This window comes from Portunus trituberculatus, chromosome 9, assembly GCF_017591435.1.
Source record: "Portunus trituberculatus isolate SZX2019 chromosome 9, ASM1759143v1, whole genome shotgun sequence".
Taxonomy (NCBI): Eukaryota; Metazoa; Arthropoda; class Malacostraca; order Decapoda; family Portunidae; genus Portunus; species Portunus trituberculatus.
In genome coordinates this window covers 1097629-1124017 of record NC_059263.1, presented here as the reverse complement: position 1 = coordinate 1124017, position 26389 = coordinate 1097629, and the positions used below count along the sequence as shown (strand labels likewise).

General features: G+C 41.6%; 1 protein-coding gene and 1 long non-coding RNA gene across 6 annotated transcripts; both read right to left on the bottom strand.

Moving 5' to 3' along the window:
- Positions 1-701: 701 nt before the first annotated feature.
- Positions 702-6429, bottom strand: LOC123501252. 2 transcript variants are annotated; one of them, XR_006673595.1, is made up of 3 exons: positions 6249-6429; positions 2043-2341; positions 702-1241 (listed from the first exon to the last, which is right to left on the bottom strand). It is a non-coding gene; the product is annotated as an uncharacterized LOC123501252 (long non-coding RNA). The 2 variants fall into 2 exon arrangements; XR_006673596.1 differs by having other exon boundaries at positions 702-1187.
- A 639-nt stretch (positions 6430-7068) lies between these two features.
- LOC123501250 (integral membrane protein 2B-like) lies at positions 7069-24790 on the bottom strand. Of its 4 annotated transcripts, none has more exons than XM_045249981.1 (8): positions 24610-24790; positions 17121-17309; positions 15662-15796; positions 13864-13890; positions 13248-13391; positions 12851-12965; positions 12176-12322; positions 7069-11797 (listed from the first exon to the last, which is right to left on the bottom strand). In XM_045249981.1, the coding sequence occupies exons 1-8, from the start codon at positions 24667-24669 to the stop codon at positions 11670-11672; spliced, it is 945 nt and encodes a 314-aa protein (XP_045105916.1). In that variant the 5' UTR covers positions 24670-24790; the 3' UTR covers positions 7069-11669. The 4 variants fall into 4 exon arrangements, with proteins under 4 accessions (XP_045105916.1, XP_045105917.1, XP_045105918.1 ...); XM_045249982.1 differs by having other exon boundaries at positions 15662-15778; XM_045249983.1 differs by lacking the exon at positions 13864-13890.
- Between the last annotated feature and the right edge of the window lie 1599 nt (positions 24791-26389).

Genomic DNA, 26389 nt, shown 5'->3' with positions numbered 1-26389 from the left:
TATTTTTTACTGTTTATTAATTGTTGAATAAAAGTGTAGGGAGACTCTTTCGTTTAATTTTAGCTCCAATATGCATCTGCCTTGTCTCCGGAGACTCTTTCGAGTATTTTCGACTTAGTACAGTTTTAAGGGCAGCTTTTTGGACAGGTTTTTGGGTTTTGTGGACATTTTTGGCAATTTCTTGAATTTTGATACCGGTTTCTGGAATTTTAGGGCCATTTTTTTTACCATATTGCTGCTGTCTTGTTGTTTTAAGAAGAGGCTACTACTAGCTATAATATATATATATATATATTGTCTACCAATATTGGGATGGATTTTTTTGCTGTTTTTTGCCCAGTACTACAAATATTTTTGGACTATTTTTCATTCAGTTTCAGGATTTTCAGCTTTATTTAAAAAAAAACTTTCATTGTTTCAGGATTTTCATTCAGCTTTATTTAAAAAAAAAAACTTATTTCATGCTGTGGTGTGAGAAATAGTCACTTTCTTCTTGTATCCATTCATTGTATTTTTGTGATAAATAAAAATGTTAAGATTAATTATGTTATTGTTTTTATTTGCAATGTGGTTATTGTTTAGAGTGAGTAGGAAGTTAATGGAGGCAACATTGGTGTGTCAGAGTGACCCAAGTCAGCTTAAGGCGACTACTCAGTCAGCCACAAATATTCTAAGGAAAGGAAATTTACCAAAACAATAAAGACTTCTTCACAATTTATTAGAGTCATGACAACACAATGAGGTAGTGAAGACAGTTTATTACAATGGAGTAATGGCACCACACCACCATACCTGTCTAAAACATGGTTTAAAAAAAAAAGTACATCAACACCACAATGATTGAGGGAACACTTGCCACACCAGCCCACAACTCTTCCCTTCCTGGCCACCACCACCACCACCACCACCACGAGTACCAGTACGAGTTGGGCGCGCAAGGTCAAGGTGCCATGCAGAATCTTTCTTGCTGCTGCTGCTGCTGCTGCTGCGGCGGCGGCGGCGGCAGCAGCAGCGGTAGCAGGCGTTTGCCAGGGCGTCGAGGTGCGGTGCGGTGCGGTGCGATGCGATGCGGTCCCTCAGTGGCAGTATCGTCGACGGCGGCACGTGTTACCGGGACTGCAGTGAAGGCAGTAGCGGCGGTGGTGTTGTTCATGAATGAAGGCGCCGTGCGAAGCCAGAATCCCTCCCTGATGGTGAAGAGGCATGGGATCGCTGTGGTCAGGCCTTTGGATAGCCAACTCCTGCAATGGACAACAATTAACAAACAAATCAAATAACAGATCCTCAGTTGTTCACGCCACCCTCGTTATACTACCTTCACCATGAGTCTTAGTCCTTGCATTTACCTACAAACTACTAATTTCATGGTTATATCCCTAAACTTAGTTACACTACCACGTCTCGCTTTAATGCACGGAACTTGAAGCAGCAGCCTCGTTACGTTAAGAAACCCCGTCCAGTCATCCATTTTGCCAATTCTGAGCCTACCCACTACGCTAGCTCAGTGGTTAGAGCGCTGGCTTCACAAGCCAGAGGACCGGGGTTCGATTCCCAGGCCAGGTGAAGATATTTGGGCGTGTCTCCTTTCACGTGTAGCCTCTGTTCACCTACCAGTGAGTAAGTACGGGATGTAAATCGAGTAGTTATGACTTTGTCCCGGTGCGTGTTGTGTGCCTGGTCTCAGGCCTATCCGAAGATCGGAAATAATGAGCTCTGAGCTCGTTCCGTAGGGTAACGTCTGGCTGTCTCTGAGACAGCAGCAGATCGAACACAGTGAAACACACACACACACACACACACACACACACAGTTAACCTTCCAGTTAACCTTCCATTAGACACTACACATCCCTACACATAACCAGTTTCCGTTTATCACCAGTTTTCGTTTATCAGTCAACATTCCTAACAACCTCAAGTTACTAACCAACTAATAACTTCCTGAAACCTGTCACCACTGCAGTGTCTGTCAACGCGCATTCAACACACCCATTACTCATTCACAAACTCACCACCAACCTCTCCTGTGTTCCTACCCCTTACCGTGCCGCACGTGCCGTGCCGTGCTACACTGTGGTCCGCTGGCCTTCACACAGTAGAGACACGTCACTCTGCCACGCGAAAAATCTCCTTCACGTAGAGCAAGCTCCCCGCTGCTACTCTACACGTCATTCCCGACAAGGCACAGACAGACCCTGAGCTGCGTAGACTCGACGGGCCGGTGGTGACAGTAACTGCAAAGGAGGTGTAACGTGCGTGGTGTCTGGACTAGTAATGGTCCAGCTGCCATTCTCAACTCCTCAGCTTGCCTAGGTTCTCGTCTCTCTCCACCCCATCCCAACCTGCCAATAAGGAAAGAGCAATTTGATAGCAAACGAGCATATGAAACAGGTGGTTTTAGCGTTGCCAAACCAACCGCTACACAAACTCAATTGCGTTAATTTGTTTTATCAATCATTGTAATTTTTCGTGTAGTCCTTATAATAAAATTTTTTTTTTGTAACAGTTTGAAGTTTCCTTCGTAATAAACTGATTATGATAGATAATAATTCTCTCTCTCTCTCTCTCTCTCTCTCTCTCTCTCTCATTAAGAAGTGGAGAATGTGGCCATTAACAAGAGTGGTGATAAAGTGGCAGTTTGGCAGGAGCGAGGAGCCATTAAGCTACCTCTCTTAATTAAACCCTTCAGAACTGGGTAACATATTTACCTTGAGATTTGTGCACAGTTAGACCATTTTGTTGACGTTACCAAGGGTCTATGGAGGTCACAATGTTAATAATCTGCAGGGCTGGGGCTGGTGAACTCTGCTTCTTTGAATTATTACACCGCCAGTAATGGTGATTGTAGTGATGGTGAAAATGATATAATGATAATATAGTAGTAGTAGTAGTAGTAGTAGTAGTAGTAGTAGTAGTAGTAGTAGTAGTACTAAAATAATAATAATATTAATATAAAATAAATAACCCAAATAAATGAAATAGTATTTGTATTAGTAGTAGTAGTATAGTAGTTGTAATACAAAATAATATTAAATAAATATATGAATAAATAAATAAAATAGTAGTAGTAGTAGTAGTAGTAGTAGTAGTAGTAGTAGTAGTAGTAGTAGTAGTAGTAGTAGCAGTGGTAGTAGTAGTAGTAGTATATAGTAGTTGTAATACAAAATAATATTAAATAAATATAAAAATAAATAAATAAATCTCCCCATTGATGAGAGAGAGAGAGAGAGAGAGAGAGAGAGAGAGAGAGAGAGAGAGAGAGAGAGAGAGAGAGAGAGAGCTATTCCATTCACGTGCAGCGATACAAGTGGAAATATGTAATAGGTGAAAACAATTTGATGTGTAGGCATTGTTTTCAGTAAGATCTCAAGCACACACAGTGACTTGCATACACTTATTCATTGGGGTTAACTAGTATCAAAGCTATTTAGGGTGTGCGTTGCCGTAACCCCTTCAGTACCAGGACGCGTTTCCCTATGCATTCTGCTATTTGGTGATTTTATACAGCTTCAGAAACTTATGTGGGGGATTAAAATAGTGAAGACTCCAGCCATTAATCTTCTGACCTCCATAGACCCTTCCTAATGTCAATAAAATCGCCTAATCAAACCCAAAAATCAAGGTAAAAAAATTGCGAGGAACCTTGATTTGTTCTCGCCAGCCACTCCACGAACGACGATGGAAAGTGGAAACATGTCGGGTGAAAACAAGGCGCTGTGTTGTTACTGTTGTCGTCCATAAACTCTCAATCTATCTCTGTGGGCACTGTTGTCATTAAGATCTCCAGCACTGAATTACCGCCATGCACTCAGTTATGGGCGTCTGAGTGAGTCGAGTCTAATCCCTTAAGTGGCATTTTTACGATAGTTTGTGTGTGATTAGATGATTTTGCTTACAATAAGAAGGGTCTACGGTGTCAGAGATTAATGGCCAGTTTTCACTATTTTAATCCCACATAAGTTTGTGAAGCTGTATAAAATCATTGAGTAATAGCCAGAATAAATATGAAAACACGTCATGTTACTGCAGGGGTTAACACGGCGGGGCGAGGCGAGGCGATAGAGGCACCTTGCTTTGCTCCGGGCTATGTGTTTCCTACATATCATAGCTTCCCCTTGCTCAATAAGCGCTAAGAATAGGACACATTTCGCTATACGCTATTACTTGCAGTTTGTGTTGACAGACTAGGATAATAAAGAGGGACGCCAGAGATGAAACGTATACAGAACGGTGAAATAACGACACACACACACACACACACACACACACACACACACACACAGTCTGAGTCCTATCCGAAGATCTGTCTATGTGCTCTGAGCTTGTTCCGTAATGGGGAAGGCTGGCTGGGTGACTACCGGGCGACCATAGTGAATCACACACACACACACACACACACACACACACACACACACACACACACACACGCTAAGTACCATGAAAGAAAAGGACACACACACACACACACACACACACCACCTCCTCAACACCCTCCAGCTGGGAGCTGGGTGTCAGTGGTTCCAGCTGGTGGGCTCCTCATAACGAAAGATAAGGCAACACACACACACACACACACACACACACACACACACACAGTCTCAGTCCTATCCGAAGATCGCTCTATGAGCTCTGAGCTTGCTCCGTAATGGGGAAGGCTGGCTGGGTGACTACCGGGCGACCATAGTGAATTACACACACACACACACACACACACACACACACACACACACACACACACACACACAGTCTCAGTCCTATCCGAAGATCGCTCTATGAGCTCTGAGCTTGCTCCGTAATGGGAAGGCTGGCTGGGTGACTACTGGGCAACCATAGTGAATTACACACACACACACACACACACACACACACACACACACACACACACACTAAGTACCATGAAAGAAAATGACACACACACACACACACACACACACACACACACACACACACACACACACACACACAGCCACCTCCTCCAACACCTCCAGCTGGGAGCTGGGTGTCAGTGGTTCCAGCTGGTGGGCTCCCTCATAACGAAAGATAAGGCAACACACACACACACACACACACACACACACACACACACACACACACACACACACACACACACACACCCACCCACACACCTCGGGCCTGGAGCCAGGTATCGGCCTGGGTCCAGCCGGGGTGGGGGTCAACCCTCCTTGATGACGTCACATATATTCGTTACGCAAATCATTTTGAAAATGAGGATTCCCAAAAGGCAGCTGGACACGAATGTTATAAAATTCTGACTCGTTATCAATCGAAACTAACTTCTAAAATACAAAAACATTGCCGAGAAAAGGAATAATAAAAATAGCTCAAAAATATACTAAATAAAGTATTAGAACTTCGACTTGCTTAAACACAATTTCAAAGCCCACCAATTTCATTCAACTGAATCGATAACGTTTTTCAAAAATTATGACTATCATTTCGATATATCAAAACCTGGCAACTCGCCCTATTAGAAAAATAATATTTAAAAATGACGTTGTTTACAATATTAACAGGACTACATATCATTCTTAAAGTCCACATCTTTAACTTCTCAGGAGCCTTGCACACTTTTCTCATGATAAACCATCTTTTGAAAACACAAACACTTCGCTACAACCTCAAATAAAAAATCACAGATAGCGGAGGTAAAAATTTTAGCGTATTTTGGCCCTCCCATTCAAGTCATAAACACCCTCTACATCACCGTACTTCACTCAACTCAAGCATGGAAGACACGTAAAACACTGCGAACTATCATTAGAAACCCTTAAAAGGCACTTGTGACTCGAAATAAATGAACTGAGACAAATATAAATAATAGTGGAAGTCGAGCATCTGGGACCGGCATTTTGGGCGGGAGCTGGTGATGACGTCACAGCCTGGGGCTCGTGACGTCATGGGTAGGCCCGCTTCTTCTCACTGAGCCTCCATAGCACACAAATCAGGTAATTGCGGATATATCTCAACAACTGACATGAAAGATTAGGCCTATGGGTCCACTTTGTGACCTGTCTGGCCTGTAATGAGTGAGAGATGAGGCAGATAATGGCTGAGAGAGAGGCGGCGGGTCAGGGGATCGGTTTGTTTACGTTTTCAAGATTTGAATTATTTGGTTTTATAAGTATGTGCAGGTGTTAGTTCACTGATATGTTGTCCTGGAGGTTACCAACGTTAGGTTATGACATGGCACCACCGTGAAATGATGAGTTACACCAATATATTACTTACGTTAGCCAAAGACTGCTCGGCGGCGGCTGTCCGTGTCACTAGCAGGCACCCACACTCCACTGTCCACTTTGTGTCCTCAACCATGTTTAAATAGTTAACCTCTGATTACTGAGAGGCTACACACACAATATTCTCTTCGCTACTATAGATATCACTATTATCGGTATCTTCATCTCCACCACTCACTGTCCCTCACGGTCAGCGCCTTGTCCTGCCAAGTGCAGCGCGGCTCAAGGACTGGTAGGCAAGTTCCGGTACCAGTACCGGTAATATCGGTACCAGCCTTAGTGTACGAATATTATAGACAAGCCCAAATGATCTCATCCCGCTTAGGAATCGAACGCGGGGCCTCTCAGTTGTGTGAGGAAGGTCACGGCTGCCTCACGCACCAAGCGATGATATGCATATGAATTATGTATATCATCACTGTTATCAGTGACAGCTGTGCTTATTCATCATTGTCTTCGTTGCTTTACTACATCTTCTTGATGGTTCTATTTCTAGATCTCGTTAATTTATGCCTGTAAGGACGATACTTCTGAAAATGAAAGAGCAACAAACGTTATATCCTTCCTCCTCCAATATCCACACCCAAACACTTGCTGAGTTGTGTCCTGTCTGGGACTAACATTAGAAATTGTAAAAAAAAAAATAAATAAATAAATAAAAAAAAATAAATAAATAATAAAAAAAATTGTAAAAGAGGTAATACATAATATGTTCTAAAAAGGCCTCACTACAACTATAATGGAGGCAGTGAGTGAGGGCAGAGAGGTAAAGCTACATATGAATGATTGATAAAGGAGAAAGAAAAGAGAAATTATGGATATATTTCTTGTCCACAATGGTGTTACAAATTCCCATACATAATAATGATAATATATTTGTAGTAGTGGCAATATTAATCACAAGTGGTGGTTGAACAATGTAATACGTACAGCTGCTTAGTGACAGCAGTACAAGACCCTGCTTCTATAGACCTGCACACCAAGAAGTCACACACTGTGGATGTCAACTCTAGGCTATATAAAACGAGGCTACACCACAGGCTCCAGGGCTGTGATCTGGTATATATGCAACATGTAGAAGTAGTAAGAATAGTGGTGTCTTGCACACTGGTACAAAAACTGCCATCAAGCACAGTGATATGTAGGTCTGCCTGACAATATACTCAATAGCGATGGTCAGGGAATACATGATCCTGATGGGAGTAATAATGGCAACAAATTATCACATGCCCTAAGATCCATTGTCCACATCCTGTGAGCTTGAATACAATAACCCAGATACAGTTCATGATGCCTGACGACTCACCGGGCTCTTGAAAGTACTGACAGACAGTGCAAAATGCTGCATGGGTCAACAGCATCTTAAGCTTAAAAGAAATTATATGATGCAGGTCTCTGTCCTTCCTTGAAAAAAAATTTAGACAAAAACCCTGATACAACACTTCTTACTTCCACATTCGGTTACCTACGGGAAAGAATCCTTAGCAAACTGATAGATTTACTGTACATGCATGTGTGGGTAGATCCTATGAGCCAAGGTGGACCTAGGCAACACACAGACATTTCACACACCTCATGCCTCATCTTCACTGCAAGCATCCTTCCATCATTTAAAAAGTTATACTGCATTACTGGCCTTGAACTTGTAAGCCCTCCTCCCAACACACACAAAGCAGCACTGGTGTTTATGTTTGTGCTGCTGAAGAGGCCTGAGCATTGGTGGGGCTTCATGCAGAGTTTGTTTATATAAAATGGGAATAGTAAAATGTCTCAACTCACACCAGAGTACAGCACTGACATTACAAACTGACTGGCTACTCCATTATTGTCTCACCACAAAACCTGAGTACTGCAACAATGCTGAGTAGTGGCAGTCGTGGTGGTGGTGTGGCTTGCTAAGATGAACAATTGTCAAAACACAAAGTCTCTTGTTGCAAGTAACCAATCTCTCTCTCTCTCTCTCTCTCTCTCTCTCTAGATCAGCAATGAAAGGAACTGCATTCCACATTACAATATTGGTCTATTCTAGGACAGTAATCATAATAATACCTCTATATAAACACAGTATATGTATTCGTAAAATGTGGAGTTTCGTACTATATATATATTATATATATATTTAGATTTATGTCTATATGTATAACATTCTCTTTTTTTACATTATCTATATAATAGTTTGAAACAAATTGAAGTTAATAAGTAGTAATAATTCATGTGGTGTCTGTGGATTACATGCAATGGATCACAACTTAAAGATGTTGCAAAAAAAAAAATAAATAAAATAAATAAATAAAAAAAATAATAATAATAAATCAGATACAAGTATATAATGTGCTTTGCAACTTAAACCACAAATCAGACAAATTATACCAAAATTATGACGTAGACCTAATTTGTTCACACATGTTCACTTTTCCTTTCAACTAAGCCTATCTTGTTCATGTTCTGTCTTTTATGCTTTTTTTTCCTTTATCATAATTCATATCAGAGTTCAGACTGCACTACTAAAACAGAGAAGCAAAAGACACCCTGAAGGAAACATTTCAGCTACAATCAAAAGTACAAGACATCATAAGCAACACAGATGAAAATGAGACAAAACTGTGTTGTTATGGAATGTTGCACAAAAGATTGCTGAATACATAAACCAATGCTGTAGTAAGTGAACAGTACAGTGCACACTTGAAGAGGCAGCTGAGTATCTTGGCCCACAACATGCACACCTACACAGCAAGGAAATAATTGTGTATACTATCACCAAGACTTGCCAACCTTGCCTTCCTTCACTCTTCACTCAGGGAGTATACATTCTAACCTTCACTCACTGCTGGAACAAGGATGCCAATGCTAACCTGATATGCTAAACTGTAAGTGTCTTTGGCGGTCGTTCAAGAGAAATATAATACTCATAGTATATCTAAGTGCTGCAAACTGAAGCACAAACTATAATGTACATCTATAGGAAATACTTCTCACATTAATACTGATGTAGTGCGGGAGTCCTCTCTTTACAAGGACACTAGGAATAATGCAGTGTCTTTTATTCCTTGTACTCTTTTTCACTTATGGTCTTTTTCAGTGTGTGTGTGTGTGTGTGTGTGTGTGTGTGTGTGTGTGTGTGTGTGTGTGTGTGTGTGTGTGTGTGTGTGTGTGTGTGTGTGTGTGTGTGTGTGTGTGTGTGTGTGTGTGTGTGTGTGTGAGTGTGTGTGTGTGTGTGTGTTGATGGAAGGACAGTGGGATGGTGCAAGGGATGTAAGGGTTCTGACATGTGAAACGCAGAGCAGCCTTGTGTGCATCAATGAGCCAGGACAGTAGGTCTTCAAGTACCAAAAACACAGTCCAGTGCACACATAATTCCTACACAATACCTAACACATACACACACATACACTTCCAGATACACAAATTTCAGACCAACACCAAAATCTATAGCATGGTCTGCTACATACTAATACTAATATAAATGTGGATATCCACTACTGATGATGTCAATGAGAAGCCTCTCTCTCACACACTCATGCACACACACACAAAGCATAGAAATCTGAAATAACCTCGGGTGTGGACAAGATTCATTCAAGGAATATAAAAAATGCTTAAGTGATTAATAATAATAATAAATGAGTAAACAGGATAGCATGAGCACAGCTCTCTTACTTTGTCACAACTATGTAAACACAACTAGATATGTAAAGACACACATACAAGCAGGAGGACACACTTGTTGATCTTCCACCCCTGCACGACATTCACCAAGGCAGGACTGTTAGCATTCTGCACTCATTGCACTGCAAACAGACAATTCCTCACCAGCACCCCTTATCTACCCTCACCAAGACACCAACATCCCATAGCTATCCTCATCAAGACGTGTAGATGCTGTGTCAAACGAGACAAACCCAAAATGACTGTCTAGACTGGAATTGAACCTGAGTCCTCTCTAATAATAGTGATTATGATAATATTGATAAAAATAGAAATAAAACAATACCACAGACAACTATGTAAACAGAATACAACACATAAACAATTGTTATCTGGCCTTAAGCTATCACAAAGGAACCACAGTAACACAGCTCAGAAGGCAGGGAGGTGAAGGAGACACAATGAAGCTTGTCCATCTCAACATTCTTTCATGCTAGTGACTGATGGCCATCCTCTCTCTCTCTCTCTCTCTCTCTCTCTCTCCCTCATGGTTTCCAGTGGTTGTGCCTAATACTTCCACTCTAAATAACCTATAACAAAGAGCCAATAGGTAGGCAAATGTCTTTCCTCAACCGAGCCACAATGAAAAGAACAGAACAGCTACAGAATATTTTCAGCTGTCAATAGGGAAGAGGAGTGCATGCCAAATCAGAGAGATTAACCAAGCACTGCCTTGGCTCAGAACCTCCAACTACAACACATCATCCACATTTCCCATGCATATACTACACAGGTAGAGACAGACGTGGAGTGTTGGACTGTAGGTGGATGATGGCTGGCAGTGAGGAATGAACACTGTCCACACCTTCACAGGGACAACCAACAGGAAATAACAATGCAGATAAGCAGTCTGGTGTCCTCAATGCAGACACACACACACACACACACACACACACACACACACACACACACACACACACACACAAAACCTTTCACTCACACTTTTGCACATCCCTGTAATACTTTCAATGAGTCTCACATCCCTGACTCACCCAAGCTCCTTTCTCCACTAAACTGTGCAGAGAGACAGAGAGAGAGAGAGAAAGGATCACACAATTTCTAGTGGTTTCATTTCAGTGTTTAGTATGTGTCTGTGTCCCCTATCATGCATTGTGATGAAACGCTTCAATTTGTCTCCCTGTATTGTGCTGTGTTACTGTTGAGAAAAACAAAGAAAGTGAGGAGACTGAAAATCTCTCTCTCTCTCTCTCTCTCTCTCTGAGCTTCTGCTACATACAAAAAGCATGGTCATCTTCCTCTTTCCTGATGCTATAGCTCTTCCTTCCATGAGCAGTGTATCATTAATGGCAATGTCCTCCTCTATGCTCTCAACAAAACCAAACACTATTTCTCTACACTCCGCTAAGAAGCCAAAGCCACATTTTCTGAACAAAGACAAAAAAGCAAATTTATATCTCATGTTTCCTTCAGTCTATAAATCATGACCCTCAAAGTTGATGATGAAATATGCAGGAGAGGCCAGCTTGCCCCCACACAGGCCAGGGCTCCCCAGATCACACACTTCTGCACACACACACACAAACTCACACACACATGCAGTCAGCAGTGTGTGAAGCTATGTTGGTGGGGGTATTGGTGGAATCACAAGAACATGGGAGGTGAGAAAGAGAGTGAAAAAAAGCAATATTTCACTCCTTCACCTCATTCCCTCTGCTCTCCTTCCATGGTCCTCCTTACCACTGGCCCTTCACTGCTGGTTGGCCTCCTCAGCACCAAGAATGATGTAATGGATGATATTCTTGCCAGCAAACTCAGCAAATTGAACAGACTCCTCTCTCTCATCCCCTATCAGGTCCACGCTGCGTTTCTTCATGTCTGTTGGGAAAGAGGTGAGTGAGTGAGGTGAGTTGTGGGTACACGAGGCAGTGTGTGACTAGAACAGAAGTGAGGTGAGAGCTGTACATAAGAGTGTGACAGGAACAGAAGTGAGGTGAGAGCTGCATGAGACACAGGACACTAAGGAAGTAAAAGAGGGTTGTGATAAGGAGGAATGAATAAGTCGTCTTCACCTTCCTGGAGATTAGAAAGAATATAATGAGACACAGAGGGAAAAATAAAAGGGTGGATAGTGAAAAGCAGGTATATATATCTGAACATTAAAAAATAAATAATAAATAACACAAATACTATATGGAGACATAAAAAACAACATACACTGCCTCTTTCCCTACACACACACACACACACACACACCATGAATGTAGAGGCGCTCCAGCTTGTAGGTGGGATATGAGGCGCAGGACTTGGTGATGTACATTCCAAGGGGCTGGTAGTCCTCGATGGGGGGCTCCACCACACGCATGGTCTCACGCACCACCTGAGTGTCCACGGTGTAGTAACCTGCAGGAGAGAACAGACAGAGAAGTTAGGCTGGTATACATTTATGTAAGGTTTATAAAGTGTTTCCTAGTTTAAGTAAGAAAGTAAGTTAGTAGTAAATTAAATGCTTCTAACATGTGACTTAGCATGGAGGCAAGAAATACTGCTTAATGAATGAAGTAAGGCAATGAGAAAGACAGTTATGGAAGGCAGAAAGTATCACAAGATAACTTATAAAGGTTAAGGAAGGGAGAAATGTGTCTATGGATGTAAAGCAACAATTCACAACACTAAAAAGCAATGTATGGAATCTTTAGAAGCATCTACAACATAGATAATAAAAAAAAAAGCAGATTTTGCAATTTCTATCCAGTACAGTTTGAAGGTGGCAGAAGAACAAGAAAAGACATCTCAGAGTGTTTGGTAATTAAATAAAGTATGCCAAATAGCAATGGAAGAGTTAAAGAACAGCATTCTGCACCCAACAGTGATGTATGGGTCAGGGATTTAGAAGGAGCACATCATGGCACAGCACAGCAGCACACTCACCCATCCACATTTTCCTGATGAGGTCACGCACGGAGCGAGGTGACAGGATGTGGGTGCGGTCGAGTGGCATGACGTAGCAACGGCGAGAGTTGAAGTCAATGATGCCAGTCTTGTTCTGAGTGAGGACAGAAGGAGTGGGTGTTGTAATGAACCTTGAAACAGTACATACATGTATAGGAAACATTACACATCTCTCTCTCCTTACTTCCTTCCCATAAAGAAAACCCAAATACTCCATAACACAATGTACACACCTCATACTTTCTGACACCACTTAACACACAATGCCTTCCTCCTACCACTCCTCACTCATTCACCAAGCTCTCCATCCTTCCCTCTAGCACAGCGTCTTCCTCCTCTAAATCCTTCAAACACCGTGCACCGTCATACCACTCACCACTTTGAAGTCGTGGATGAACCGGCCTTGGCGATGAAGGCCAAAGTCAGGGACGTGAATTTCCTCATGGTCATTTCCCTCAAGGTCCAGTTCAAATTCCTCCTTGAACATGCGCTTGGAGAACCACTCAACACTGTCATCCACCTGTGTGTGGGAGATGACTGGCACGTCAGGTGAGAGAAAAGTGTGGGTGAAATTGTTAGAATGTACATACAAACAAACAGCTGAGTGATGGTGATGGTTGGTAAGGTACTGTTTGATGTTCAGATGTTCTTGATTATAAAGACGAATAAACAGTAAGTTAGATAATGAAAGGAATGCAATGCTAGTGTTCTCCCTGGTAAAGAGAAGACTGCCATTGTATTTCATGTGGTTCTAAATTCAAGCCAACTAAAAGTAATGTAGCATAGCAGTTCTGGACTCCTTTCTTTCCTCTGTGCTTACACTTTTACAGTGGGAGAAGACTTTTTTGTAATCCGACGCAGCGTAACTTGACATGGCGGAAGTGTGTCAGTTATATCAATTCATCTAGGGGGGGGGGCATCAGTCTGGCATGAAGGGAGACTGATGTGTAGCCAGATGATTAACAGGAAAAACAACCAAATATCCAACTTGCCTTTTCCTGTTCCTGTGAAGTGGAATCCTGGACAGAAACAGGAAAACAAAATTAGGAACAAAAAAGCAAAAAGAAAAAGCCATTGAATGCAAACTAAAGAAGACAACTAATGAAACATAACATACATTCCAATTTTTGTTCTTTAACTAGAACTAGACCAGAAACATCAAGTACAGCTCACACTTACAATAATGAGAGAGAGAGAGAGAGAGAGAGAGAGAGAGAGAGAGAGAGAGAGAGAGAGAGAGAGAGAGAGAGAGAGAGAGAGAGAGAGAGAGAGAGAGAGAGAGAGAGAGAGAAAGAAAGAAAGAAAGAAAGAAAGAAAGAAAGAAGAAAGAAAGAAAGAAAGAAAGAAAGAAAGAAAGAAAGAGAGAGAGAGAGAGAGAGAGAGATGCAAATGATAGTGATAATGAACTCTCTCTCTCTCTCTCTCTCTCTCTCTCTCTCTCTCTCTCTCTCTCTAACATGCTACCACTTGAAGACAGTGACACACACACACACACACACACACACACACACACACACACACACACACACACACATTCACTTCAAACAATCTGAAAAGTAGCCTAGTGTTTTGAAACCTTTTAAAGCACTTGTTTGTTAATGCAGCTCATGAATGTTTTGAGGAGCTGGTGGTGGTGGTGGTGGTAGTAAGGAGTGGCAGTAGTGGTGGGTGGTGGATTAACAGCAAGGGGTAAAGTGACAAGACTCAAGGATGGTGTGGGGGGAAGGGAGGGAAGGGGGGAGTTAATTTGATAAGGTGGTGGCCGGGGGGAAGGGAGTGAGTGCAAGAGTTGAAGGGAGAATTTAAAAGGAAGGATGTAGTACTTGAGTGAATGTGTGTATGCCTGCCTGCCTGCCTGCCTGCCTGTCTCTCTCTCTCTCTCTCTCTCTCTCTCTCTCTCTCTCTCTCTCTCTCTCTCTCTCTCAAGCAATGCTCTGTTACAATATGCATTACCAAACCTTCTCAATTACAGTGAGAAGAACTAAGAACATGTGTGTGTGTGTGTGTGTGTGTGTGTGTGTGTGTGTGTGTGTGTGTGTGTGTGTGTGTGTGTGTGTGTAAATAGGTATCATGTAACACACACACACACACACACACACACACACACACACACACACACACACACACACCAAGATTGGAATATGCTGGAGTGGTTTGGTCCCCTTATAAAAAGAAGCATATAAGGAAGTTGGAGAGATTGCAGAGAATGGCAACAAAAATGGTTCCGGAATTGGCAGAAATGACCTATGAGGAGAGATTAAAAGAAATTAATTTGCTTACCTTGGAACAAAGAAGAGAAAGAGGAGATTTAATACAGGTTTATAAACTGTTGAACAGACTGGATGAAGTGGATAAGGAGCAAATGATGTTGAGAGAGGAAAACTTAAATAGAACTATGAGATCGCATAGTAAAAAGATAGCCAAGGAATATGCTTGAAGGATGTGAAGAAATATAGTTTCCCACAAAGATGTGTGGAGGTGTGGAATGGTTTGAGTGAGGAGGTGGTGTCAGCGAGGAGTGTGCATAGTTTTAAAGGAAAGTTGGATGTGTGTAGATATGGAGACGGGGCCACACGAGTATGATACCCAGGCCCTGTAAAATTACAACTAGGTGAATACACACACACACACACACACACACACACACACACACACACACACACACACACACACACATAAAAACACATAACCTCTCACAATGGCACAGCAAGTGAACAAACCTTACAATTAAAAACTTTACTTCACTAGCACATTTAACTCAATCTTATACATCAGACCCTCTCTCCTTACCTTAAAAATGTTGATCCTTCCTCCGTACATGGCAGGACTTCCACCAAGGGGCAGTTTTGGGTGCAGCAGTTCTTCTCGGTCATAAGGGATGCCACACCAGCCGCGGAAATGTGAGCGCTGCATAGAGAAGTGAGGCTGAGGAAACAACGGAGAGTGGGAGGAGGGAGTAGGGTGAGGAAGAAAGGGAAGAGTGAAGGGATGTACATAATATATAACCTTGATGCTTCCTACTTTTATTGTTTTCCTTCCTTTCTTGTGTGTTTGTCTGCTTATTTGTTTACTTGTATTTGCTCTAGTTAGGTGATCAGATAATAGGGAGAGTTTAGCTTATTAGTGTGTGTGTGTGTGTGTGTGTGTGTGTGTGTGTGTGTGTGTGTGTGTGTGTGTGTGTGTGTTACAGCCTATCCATCCCATACCACATCACATGGACACCAATGAATAGACAGAAATAGTCACAAATATCCCTTCCCCTATCTCACCTACCCCCCCCCCCCACAGACACACACACACCAGGAAGAAATACCAGCCAAGGACAAGCCTCAGTAAATCATTAGAGCAGCTGGGGAAATATAATTTGAAAACACCATTGCCAGCAGAGAATTCATTGAACCTAATTGAATGGAGGTAAACAGGGATGCACCAGCTCACCCTGCCATGACACCAGAGCAAACACTCACACTGAAACATATGTCAAGTGATTGATAACATGGATTAATCTGGTGAAATGCTGCAGCTGATAAATACTTAAACACTGTGCTTGTCCCATAAATATTTCAAAACATATATGTACAGGAAAACGCTGGCACTATAATATGTTAAAAGAGGTAAAATGCCACCGACACATATGCACGACTCACCGGTCAGACTGTAAACATACAAATTAAATACCATGCGTAAAAAGACACGACAATTTAGATGAGTGAATGCTGCAATACAAATAAAGTAAACATCAAATTTATTCATCCATAAAGCAGATGAAAACGGACACACACTCACACTCACACACACACACACACACACACACACACACACACACACTCCTTCATCCGATGCATGTCAACAAGTAATTGTCAACACGTAACTGTCTCCTCCACCTCCTAATCCTGTGTTCCTGTTGTTCCTCCTCTGTCTCTTCCTTCTTGTATTCTTCCTCCTGTCTCATCTTTCTCCTATTGTTCCTCTTCTGCCTCCTATTTCTGCCCTCCCTCCTCTGTTGCCTACTATTAAGCTTCACTCACACCATGCTTCATTCATATCTATATCTTCTCCTCCTCCTCCTCGTCCTCCTGTTATTCTTCCTTCTTCTTCTCATTCTGTTCTCATGTTCTTTCTCCTCTGTTGCCTATCACCATGTTTCATTTACATCTATATCTTCCTCTTCTCCTCCTCCTTTCTCCTATTCTCCTTCTCCTCCTCCTCCTCCTCCTCCTCCTGCTGTTCTCTGTCCTTTAGTACTCACCTCATGGGCTTTGAATTGGCGGTAGAGGTACACTCCCCCAAAGATGCCAATGCTTATGATGAGCAGTATGGTGATGCTGACACACACGCTGGTGGCGGTGGAGATGCGGCACCGAGCAGCAGATGACAGCCAGGCCTCCTCGTCCATAGCTGCTGCGGCTGACGGGTCCACCACCACACACTTCCCGCCCTAAGGAGATAAATGGTTTGCGGTAAGTTTATTGTTGTTGTTATTGTTTTTTTTTTTTTTTTTTTTTTTTGGTCTTATGTACTTGTTTATGTGTTATTGTATTTTGATAGGGTTGAATCAGGTTTGTAATGTGTGTATGTGTATGCAATCTGCTATGTATCAATTTAGTGATGGTATAATACAGTGCTGAGTTATCATTCATGTGGTTCCATCTCCTTTATTTTGTGTGTGTGTGTGTGTGTGTGTGTGTGTGTGTGTGTGTGTGTGTGTGTGTGTGTGTGTGTGTGTGTGTGTGTGTGTGTGTGTGTGCTCTTGCTCATGCTTGCTTTCTTTGTTCTCTCAGACTAAACATCTGAGTAACTGCACCACACATGGAAGGAACACTACCAATACAATATTCTAGTTTAGATTTCAACTTCACTCTAGACTCAATCAATATCCTGCATACATACTGGAATTTCCAAGAAGACCTAACAATGTGGAATACAGAATCGAGAAGTATTACTCACACACAATGCATATGTTCACAAAAATACCCACTACATTCCACACAAACTCCTCACAAGACAGATGAACACACTGTGATACACCTCATCTCTGACTTACTACTCTCAATCTTTGGCTCACACTGTTCACCCATCTCCAGTGCTGGATTGTAAGGGCAGTACAAGAATTTAAAACTACATCTTATCTTTAAATCCTTGCTTAACTGTTTGAATGAGTGTGACATCAGGGAACAACTACAATATAAAATAAGTACCAGTTTTAGATGTACAATTGAAAGGAGAACAGCTGAAAGACTGAAAAGAGATGATGTGTGAAGGAAGACAGTAGATGGTTGAGAATCTGAGCTGAGGAGAGTGGGAAAGACTCATTAATTCTCCAACCCCAACTACGAAACATAAGGAGTGTTTGTGGAGGGTTGAATAAATGCTTGCTGGTTAAGTTACAGTGCTTTTTTGGTTCTTAGTTGCTTCTATTCCCTGATTACAGTGTTCTAGGAATGAGTCAAGTCTGTAATGTCATGTCCTTGAAAGTTAATATGTCCTGTTTATCCTTAAAGCCACGATGTTCCCTGCACACACAGCTTGCTCAGTCAATACATTCCACTGGTTCATTGTATTGTGAGAAAAACTATGCTACTCTACACTTCCTTATATCTTTCTTAATTCTTTTTTTATACAATTTCTGACTGTGTTCTCTTCATGATTGCTGTGGTGCCATAAAGTCTATAACATTATCTTTTTTGTTCTTTTCTCCTACACATAAATATATCACGATCACATTGACGCATTTTCTTCCTCCTGTGTTGTGTGTGGCTAGAGCCGAGTGTACAAGGAAGTGATGAATGTTGCTTATTTTCAGTACTTTTTTCCTTTCTTCTTCCTCTTCTGGTGCCGTCCCCTGCCCGTATGTAAATTATCTTGTTACCTCATTTTTGTTTCTCTCCAACTGTGTTTTTTGTGGGCATAGTTTAGTGTGTAAGAGGAAATGTATGTTGCTTATTGCCTTCAGTCTCAATACTTTCTTTCCTTTTTCTCATCTTCTTCCTCCCCTTTTCTTCTTCTCCCCCACTTTCTTTTTCTTCCTCCCATTTCCTTCTTTTCCCCCATCTTCCTCTGTTCTTAGTGGGTAGAGCTGAGAGTTTAAGGAATTAAGTATTGTGTACTGCTTTTTACTACTTCCTCCGTCCCTCCATTTCTTCTTCTTCTCTCCCACTTCCTTCTTCTTCTTCTCCCCTTCCTTCTTCTTTTCCCCCTACTTCCTGTGTTCTTAATGGGTAGAGCTGAGCATTTAAGGGTATGAATGATGCTTATTGTCTTTACTCCCAATACTTTCTTTCCCCTTTCTTCATCTTCTTCCTCCCCTTTTGTTCTTCCCCCCCCTGTGCTGTTATAAGAATAGAGCTGAGACTTTAAGGACATAAGTGTTGTGTATTGTCATTTTAATACTTCCCCTCTCCCCTTTCTTCTTCTTTCCCCTCCTTTTACACACACAAATACATCTTTATCAGATCACATTTTCTTCCTTCCTGAGCCGATTGAGTAAGGAAATGAATGTTAATTACGAGTATTGCCTTCACTTTCAATACTTTCCTCCCCCTGCAGCCCAGTGAGTCACGTATCCCAGCTGGGTCAACAATGGGAACTGCACACCATGTCTAAGACCAATATTGACAGTGGCACAATTCCTCTATTATCTGTTCTCATTTCATTCCTCCCCTCCCTTCAAGACCACCTCCATCTTGTGACTCTTCTAATAACCATCTGTGTAGTGTATGTAGCGCTATGTTAGAAAATGTTGCTGTGTTCTCTCTCTCTCTCTCTCTCTCTCTCTCTCTCTCTCTTGCAAATATGTTTTCTGACTATATTCTTTTCTCTTCAGTAATCTAGTTTTCCTTAACAGGATTATGCTAAACATGGTGTGTGTGTGTGTGTGTGTGTGTGCGCCTATAGTTGTTTATTACAGTGTTCAAGCGGGCCTCATAGTTACCAGTCTCCACATTTACTTCTTGTGTGTGTGTGTGTGTGTGTGTGTGTGTCTGCTAAAGTGGTACAGCCCTGTCACGGTACATTTATTTGTTTAGTCATTCCTTTAATTAATGCCTCTCACATTTCTCGACTGTTTCTAGCAAGTATTAAATTCTATATGAAGAAAAAGTACTTTGTCTTTCTCTATCATCAAATAATCAATCCACTTACTGTACGTTTATCTTTTCTTTTGTCCTCTCAAAACATGCTACCCTATTCTCACTATGCACACACACACACACACACACACACACAGAGAGAGAGAGAGAGAGAGAGAGAGAGAGAGAGAGAGAGAGAGAGAGAGAGAGAGAGAGAGAGAGAGAGAGCGTTAAATTTCATACTTGTAACTATACCTTATACTCAACGAATTCTTTTATTTCCATGACCACTTCCCATCGCACGAATCACAAGACTATATAGAATCTCGTCATGATAAGCAACCCTCACAACGCGTGCAAACTCACATACAACACGTAATTAACTAACTATGTAACTAGACAGCCAGGCAAGCAGTAACGCCAACCCATACAACAAGCAACAAATCACTGTAACTGGTGCACGCTCTTCCCTTCACTTTTACACCGGTGCGTTGATCCAGGACGAGGTGTTAATGAGTGGAGTGTGTGTGTGTGTGTGTGTGTAGAGGCATGTTCGAGGTGGTGTAGGAAGTAGGTATGTTATGTAGAGACGTGTTCGGGCTGGTGTGTGTGTGTGTGTGTGTGTGTGTGTGCGAGGGTAATTCTAATACTAAGCCAAGGACATTATAACATTCGTCTTGCGATTTATGAAGTGTTGTCTGTGCTAGCAGCAAACTGGCGGACCAAACTTATTAATAGTAGGCTTTGTTCACTGTTGTACACAAAAACACGGGAAGACGCAATAAATAAATAAATAAATTGTTACAACCCTGGAGTTAGCCTGACTGGGTTCCCACAATGACTGGGGTTCCTGTCACTTAGTAGGTTAAATCACTCTTATTAAACTGACGGTCGTAACAAAATAATATAAAAGCAGGTCTATACGTGGCAGTCCTTGTTCTAGAAAGTGGCAGTGTGATACGGACCAAACTTATTAATTGTAGGAATGCTCACTGAAATACACAAAGATACAAGGGAAAACGCAAAAACAGTCAGCCTACACGTGGCAGTCCGTGTGTGAAAATAACCAGTGTCCTTTTTGCTGGAAACTGACAATTAATGACCCAGGCTAAGGCATGTCCACTGAAATACGCAAAACACACAAAGAACACGCAAAAACATTCATTCGTCAAGCCTACACTACACGTCCAGCAGTCCCTGTGTGAGAATTTTCTAATAGCCAGTGTCCTTTGTGCTGGAAATTGGCAGTGTGACGTGGGCTTTAATGAAATACACAGAACAAGGAAACACGCAAAAAAAAAAAAAAAAATCCACACAGGCAATCTTCGTGGGAAAATTCTACGATGGCCAGTGTTCTTTGTGCTGGAAACTGACAAATATAGTAGTGAGTGACGCGGCCCAAACTTATTAATTGTAGGAATGTCCACTGAAATACATAAAAATACAAGTAAAGACGCAAAATCCTGACACAGGCCTACACGTGGCAGTCCCTCTGTGAGAACTTTACGATAACAAGTGTCCTCTGTGCTGGAAACTGACAATTAGTGACGCGGGGCAAGCCATGTCCACTGACGTATATCTACACTAAAACACAAAGGCCTACACGACCAGTAAACTAAAAAGAACCAAAGGAAAAACGCAAACAACCCGCATTAGCATTAGAGTTACACGTGACAGTTCTTGTAGGAAAACTTTGCGATGGGCAGTGTTGATTGTGTTAGAAGTTAGTTGCCTTCGCTGCGGTGAACACAACAACGTAAGATAGTCTACCTAGAGGACGGAGACGCAAAATAGCAATACAGCAAAAGCCATTAGCAGACCATGTGGCAAATACTGTGAGGCCAATTTGAGATCGATAGTATCCTTTGTGTTGGAAATTGTCTGCTATGGTGAACAAATGACAATAGGAGTAAGACAAGGCGGAAAAAGCGATAAAGCCGTCACCAGATCTCCACTTGGCAATTACTGTGAGACCAAATAAAGATAGATAGATGGTTTTTATAGTCTACTTTGTGACGAGGGATCCAAACTCACTCCACAAAACCTATAGTCCATTTAGAAAAGAAAATAAATAAATAAAAAAGGAAAATAAATATAATCAACGAAATCAACGAATATTTAAATAAATGATAAATATAACTAATCCTGTCCAATCGATTGTACAGTTCAGTGTGTCTATGTTAAAGGTCCACCCACCCTCCCTCTCCCTGAGGAACACAACATAGAAAATAAAGATGCAGGGAAAAAAATAGATAAATAAACGATATATAAAGTTAATCCCGTTAATAGTTCAGTGTCTGTGTTGAAAGCCCTCCCACTCTACCCTGAGGAACACAATAACAGAAAACAAAGGAAGATGCAAGAATGAAAAATACTTAGATAAGAATATGCATAATGAATAAAACTAATATTGTAAAATCAAATATAAAGTATCAGTGTGTCTATGTTGAAGGTTCTCCCCCACTCTACCCTGAGGAACACAACAACAAAGGAAGACTCAAGAATTGTGTGAGTGGTCATTTTGGTGTCTTCCCGTCCAGCGTGTGAGGATGACGCACCAAACTTGTGACCCGGTGAGACGCCTATCGAACTCATTTTATTGCACGGTGACGGTGATGGTGACGGTGCGGGACGAGTGTGTAGACTGTGTAGAGATGTAAAAGTTAGGAAGTTAGTAATATATATGAAAAGTTTAGGAAATATGCCAGTTTTCTTTTAAAGTGAGATATTAGTCATGGAAAAGTGGGGCGCGCGCACACACACACACACACACACACACACACACACACACACACACACACACACACACACACACACACACAAGAAATAGATAGATAGAAAGATATAAAAGAAAAATAAATAAACACGATAAAATAAAACAAAAAAAGTCATTTTAAGAGAGAGAGAGAGAGAGAGAGAGAGAGAGAGAGAGAGAGAGAGAGTCGGCGTGGATAAAATACACTCTGGCAGGACAGTGAAAATCGATGCTGGTGACAGTGTCCTTCAAGTGTCTCAGGTTTAAGCAGATGGATCAACACACACACACACACACACACACACACACACACACACACACACACACACACACACACACACGGTAGCTCAGTGGTTAGAGCCAGAGGACCGGGGTTCGATTCCCTGGCCGGGTGGAGATATTTGGGTGTGTCTCCTTTCACGTGTAGCCCCTGTTCACCTAGCAGTGAGTAGTTACGGGATGTAAATCGAGGAGTTGTGACCTTGTTGTCCCGGTGTGTGGTGTGTGCCTGGTCTCAGGCCTATCCGAAGATCGGAAATAATGAGCTCTGAGCTCGTTCCGTAGGGTAACGTCTGGCTGTCTCGTCAGACTGCAGCAGATCAAACAGTGAAACACACACACACACACACACACACACACACACACACACACACACACACACACACACACACACACACGGTCAGAACATGTCGATTCAAGGGAACATGTCAAATATACCGGTCGATAGAGAGAGAGAGGCAGATAGGAACAATAATACATGTTTTAATACCACACTGAAAACAGGAAGCAAGCAACATGTCTTTCTTTCTCTCTATCCTACGTCATCATCTGTCGCCCCCATCATCTCTTACTCCACCCCCACCCACTATACCATACCCAACCCTACCCCACCCCGACCAACATCCAAGCAGGCGGAGGAAGGGATGAGTGGGAGGGAAGGAGGGGAGGAGAGGAATGAAAGCAAAGGAAAAGATATAGGAAAGAAATATGTGTTATTCATTTCACACATTCAAATCTTCAGAGATGCAGTAAAATTAAGTAGATGGAGGCAGGAAGGTTAAACGTCATTCTCTCTCTCTCTCTCTCTCTCTCTCTCTCTCTCTCTCTCTCGTAAGATAAACTAATTTTTTTTTTTCATTATTATCATTTGCCAAGGTTTTCAATTTCTGGTTACAACAAGGAAAGTAACCTAAGTAAAAGAGAATCCGTGCATTACACTTATCAGAGAATAATATAATCAAAAGAATAAAAAAAACAAAAACAAGATTATTATTATTATTAGTAGTAGTAGTAGTAGTAGTAGTAGTAGTAGTAGGAGGAGGAGGAGGAGGAGGAGGAGGAGGAGGAGGAGGAGGAGGAGGAGATAATGCATATATGTGGTGATACTACATGGCGATTGAAATATCCTTTGTGTGTGTGTGTGTGTGTGTGTGTGTGTGTGTTCAGATGGAGTGATTATTGTTTCCATCCGTTTAAAGCGAAGCGTTTCGTTGTGTGGCGCCGTTTTTCATTCCCTCTCATCGCTCGCTCTTCGTTCATCCTTTTTCTTTTTTTGTCATTGCTTCTTAGTTTTCAGTATGTAATTTATTTGTTTATCAGTTATTATAAATTTTCTGCCTTCGTCATCCATATCACAGCAGCAGCAAGAAAAAAAAAATTAACAATAATAACGAATACACAACAATAATAATAATAATAATAATAATAATAATAATAATAATAATAACAACAATAATAATAATAACATGTAAGCTAACGTCACAATAACGTGACTAGCGAGACTAGCATAACCTGGTACAATACACGTAATGAACGCAATTTATACAATCCACACACATAACAGGCAATGACACCCCTAACAACTACTATACAATGGACAAACCGACTGCGTGATACAAAAGAGCAGGCGTCCTTACCTCCAAGTCATGGCGGACGAGAGGTTTGGCGTCTGTCTTGGGTTTGGTCACAATGGTCATCCTGGGGAGCTCGGGACGCTGCCTCCGCCTTCTGTCACTGCCTCACAAACACTAAACAAGTAGCTCGACGCACAGCAATAATCAATAGACACATATAAATCTTGGAAGTCACGGCTGTAATGGAGTCGAGTAGTCTTTATGGTTTAGTTCTGATTCTCTTCCTCCGCCCCGTACTACTTGGTTGTGAAGGGAACGCTATCCCTTATAGAGCTTCTCTTGATCACGGCTCCTTGCGCTTATACTTCCTACCTAGATGTATTTTAACAAAATACAAGTATTCTTCATATGACAAGATCAGAAAATACGTTTAAAATCATCAAACAATGATTACTTGATGGTAAATATGTCTACTCTAAAAATAAAAACGTAAAAATGGGGCAGTGGCCGGGTGGGTGGGGAGGACAAGGGTGGGAGGGAAGGATGGTCGAGAGGCTGAGAGAAAGAGGAATGATCTAATTATTAATAATCTAACATAATTCGTATGAAAATTTTTCTCCTGTTGTTCCTTTACCGTAAACTATTATGATCACACACGCTGCGAGTTGCGTTATGGCTTGAGTGACGCTACAGCACCACCTACCAACTGTGTTGTAAGAAGAGTAAAACGCAGATGTCCTGCAGGCTGGCTTACATAAACATGTTATGGTTTACTCTCTCTCTCTCTCGTGGTAAGACACGTGCCTTGGTCTCAGAACCCATATAATATTGTGTTACACACACGCGCGCTCGCGCAACTGCAATGATTACTCACTGGGGTTATTGCCAGACATGTATACACGGTTTATTACTGAGGTTGATGGACACAAAGGCCAATTTGTATCACCTATTCGTTGTCTTAATTAGACTTGATAGGATTAAGTGAGGCCCGTGCTGTACGCTCCATCTTTCGATTAAAATTTTCCTAGATTAAAACTTTTTAGTCTGGATATGAGCACATTTTCTTTGTTAATGCACAGGATTTTTTGCCTGTACTCGAAAATTGTTGTTGATGTGTGTGTGTGTGTGTGTGTGTGTAACCAATTATATTATACATGGTGTGAGATTTGTTTTAGCTGGGTGTGAGCGAACCCGCAATCTCTGCTCACCGATAACAATAACATCCTCCTTTCTTAAGAATGCATGCTTTAACTTTTTATATCTTTCATACTAAAATACTGTCATTCTGTATATGTGCAGACAACATCCCTACTTGATGAAGCAGCTTTACTGCCCTTATTTATTTTTCATCTGTATCAGCATCAGTATCATCCATAAATGACAGTATATACAATGTAACACACACACACACACACACACAAAGCTTGGATTATTATTGTTATCATTATCATCATCATTATTATTATTATTATTAGTAGTAGTAGTAGTAGTAGTAGTAGTAGTAGTAGTAGTAGCAGCAGCAGCAGCAGCAGCAGCAGCAGCAGCAGCAGCAGCAGTAGTAGTAGTAGCAGCAGTAGTAGTAGTAGTAGTAGTAGTAGTAGTAGTGGTAGTGCAGCAACCTAATATGGGTACCACTATAAATGAAATTGCCTGCGCCATTAATGGACGGAAGCTTAACAGCGCTTCCCACATGTAGGTACTCTTCAAGTATGCCTACAGGCATACTTGTATTTATTAACGGAGCCACAAAAACAACATAGCCTAATATGTTGAGAAATTAAATACAGCTGGACTACATTACACCACATTTTCTGAATAAAAAGAACTTTCCAGCCAAATAAGA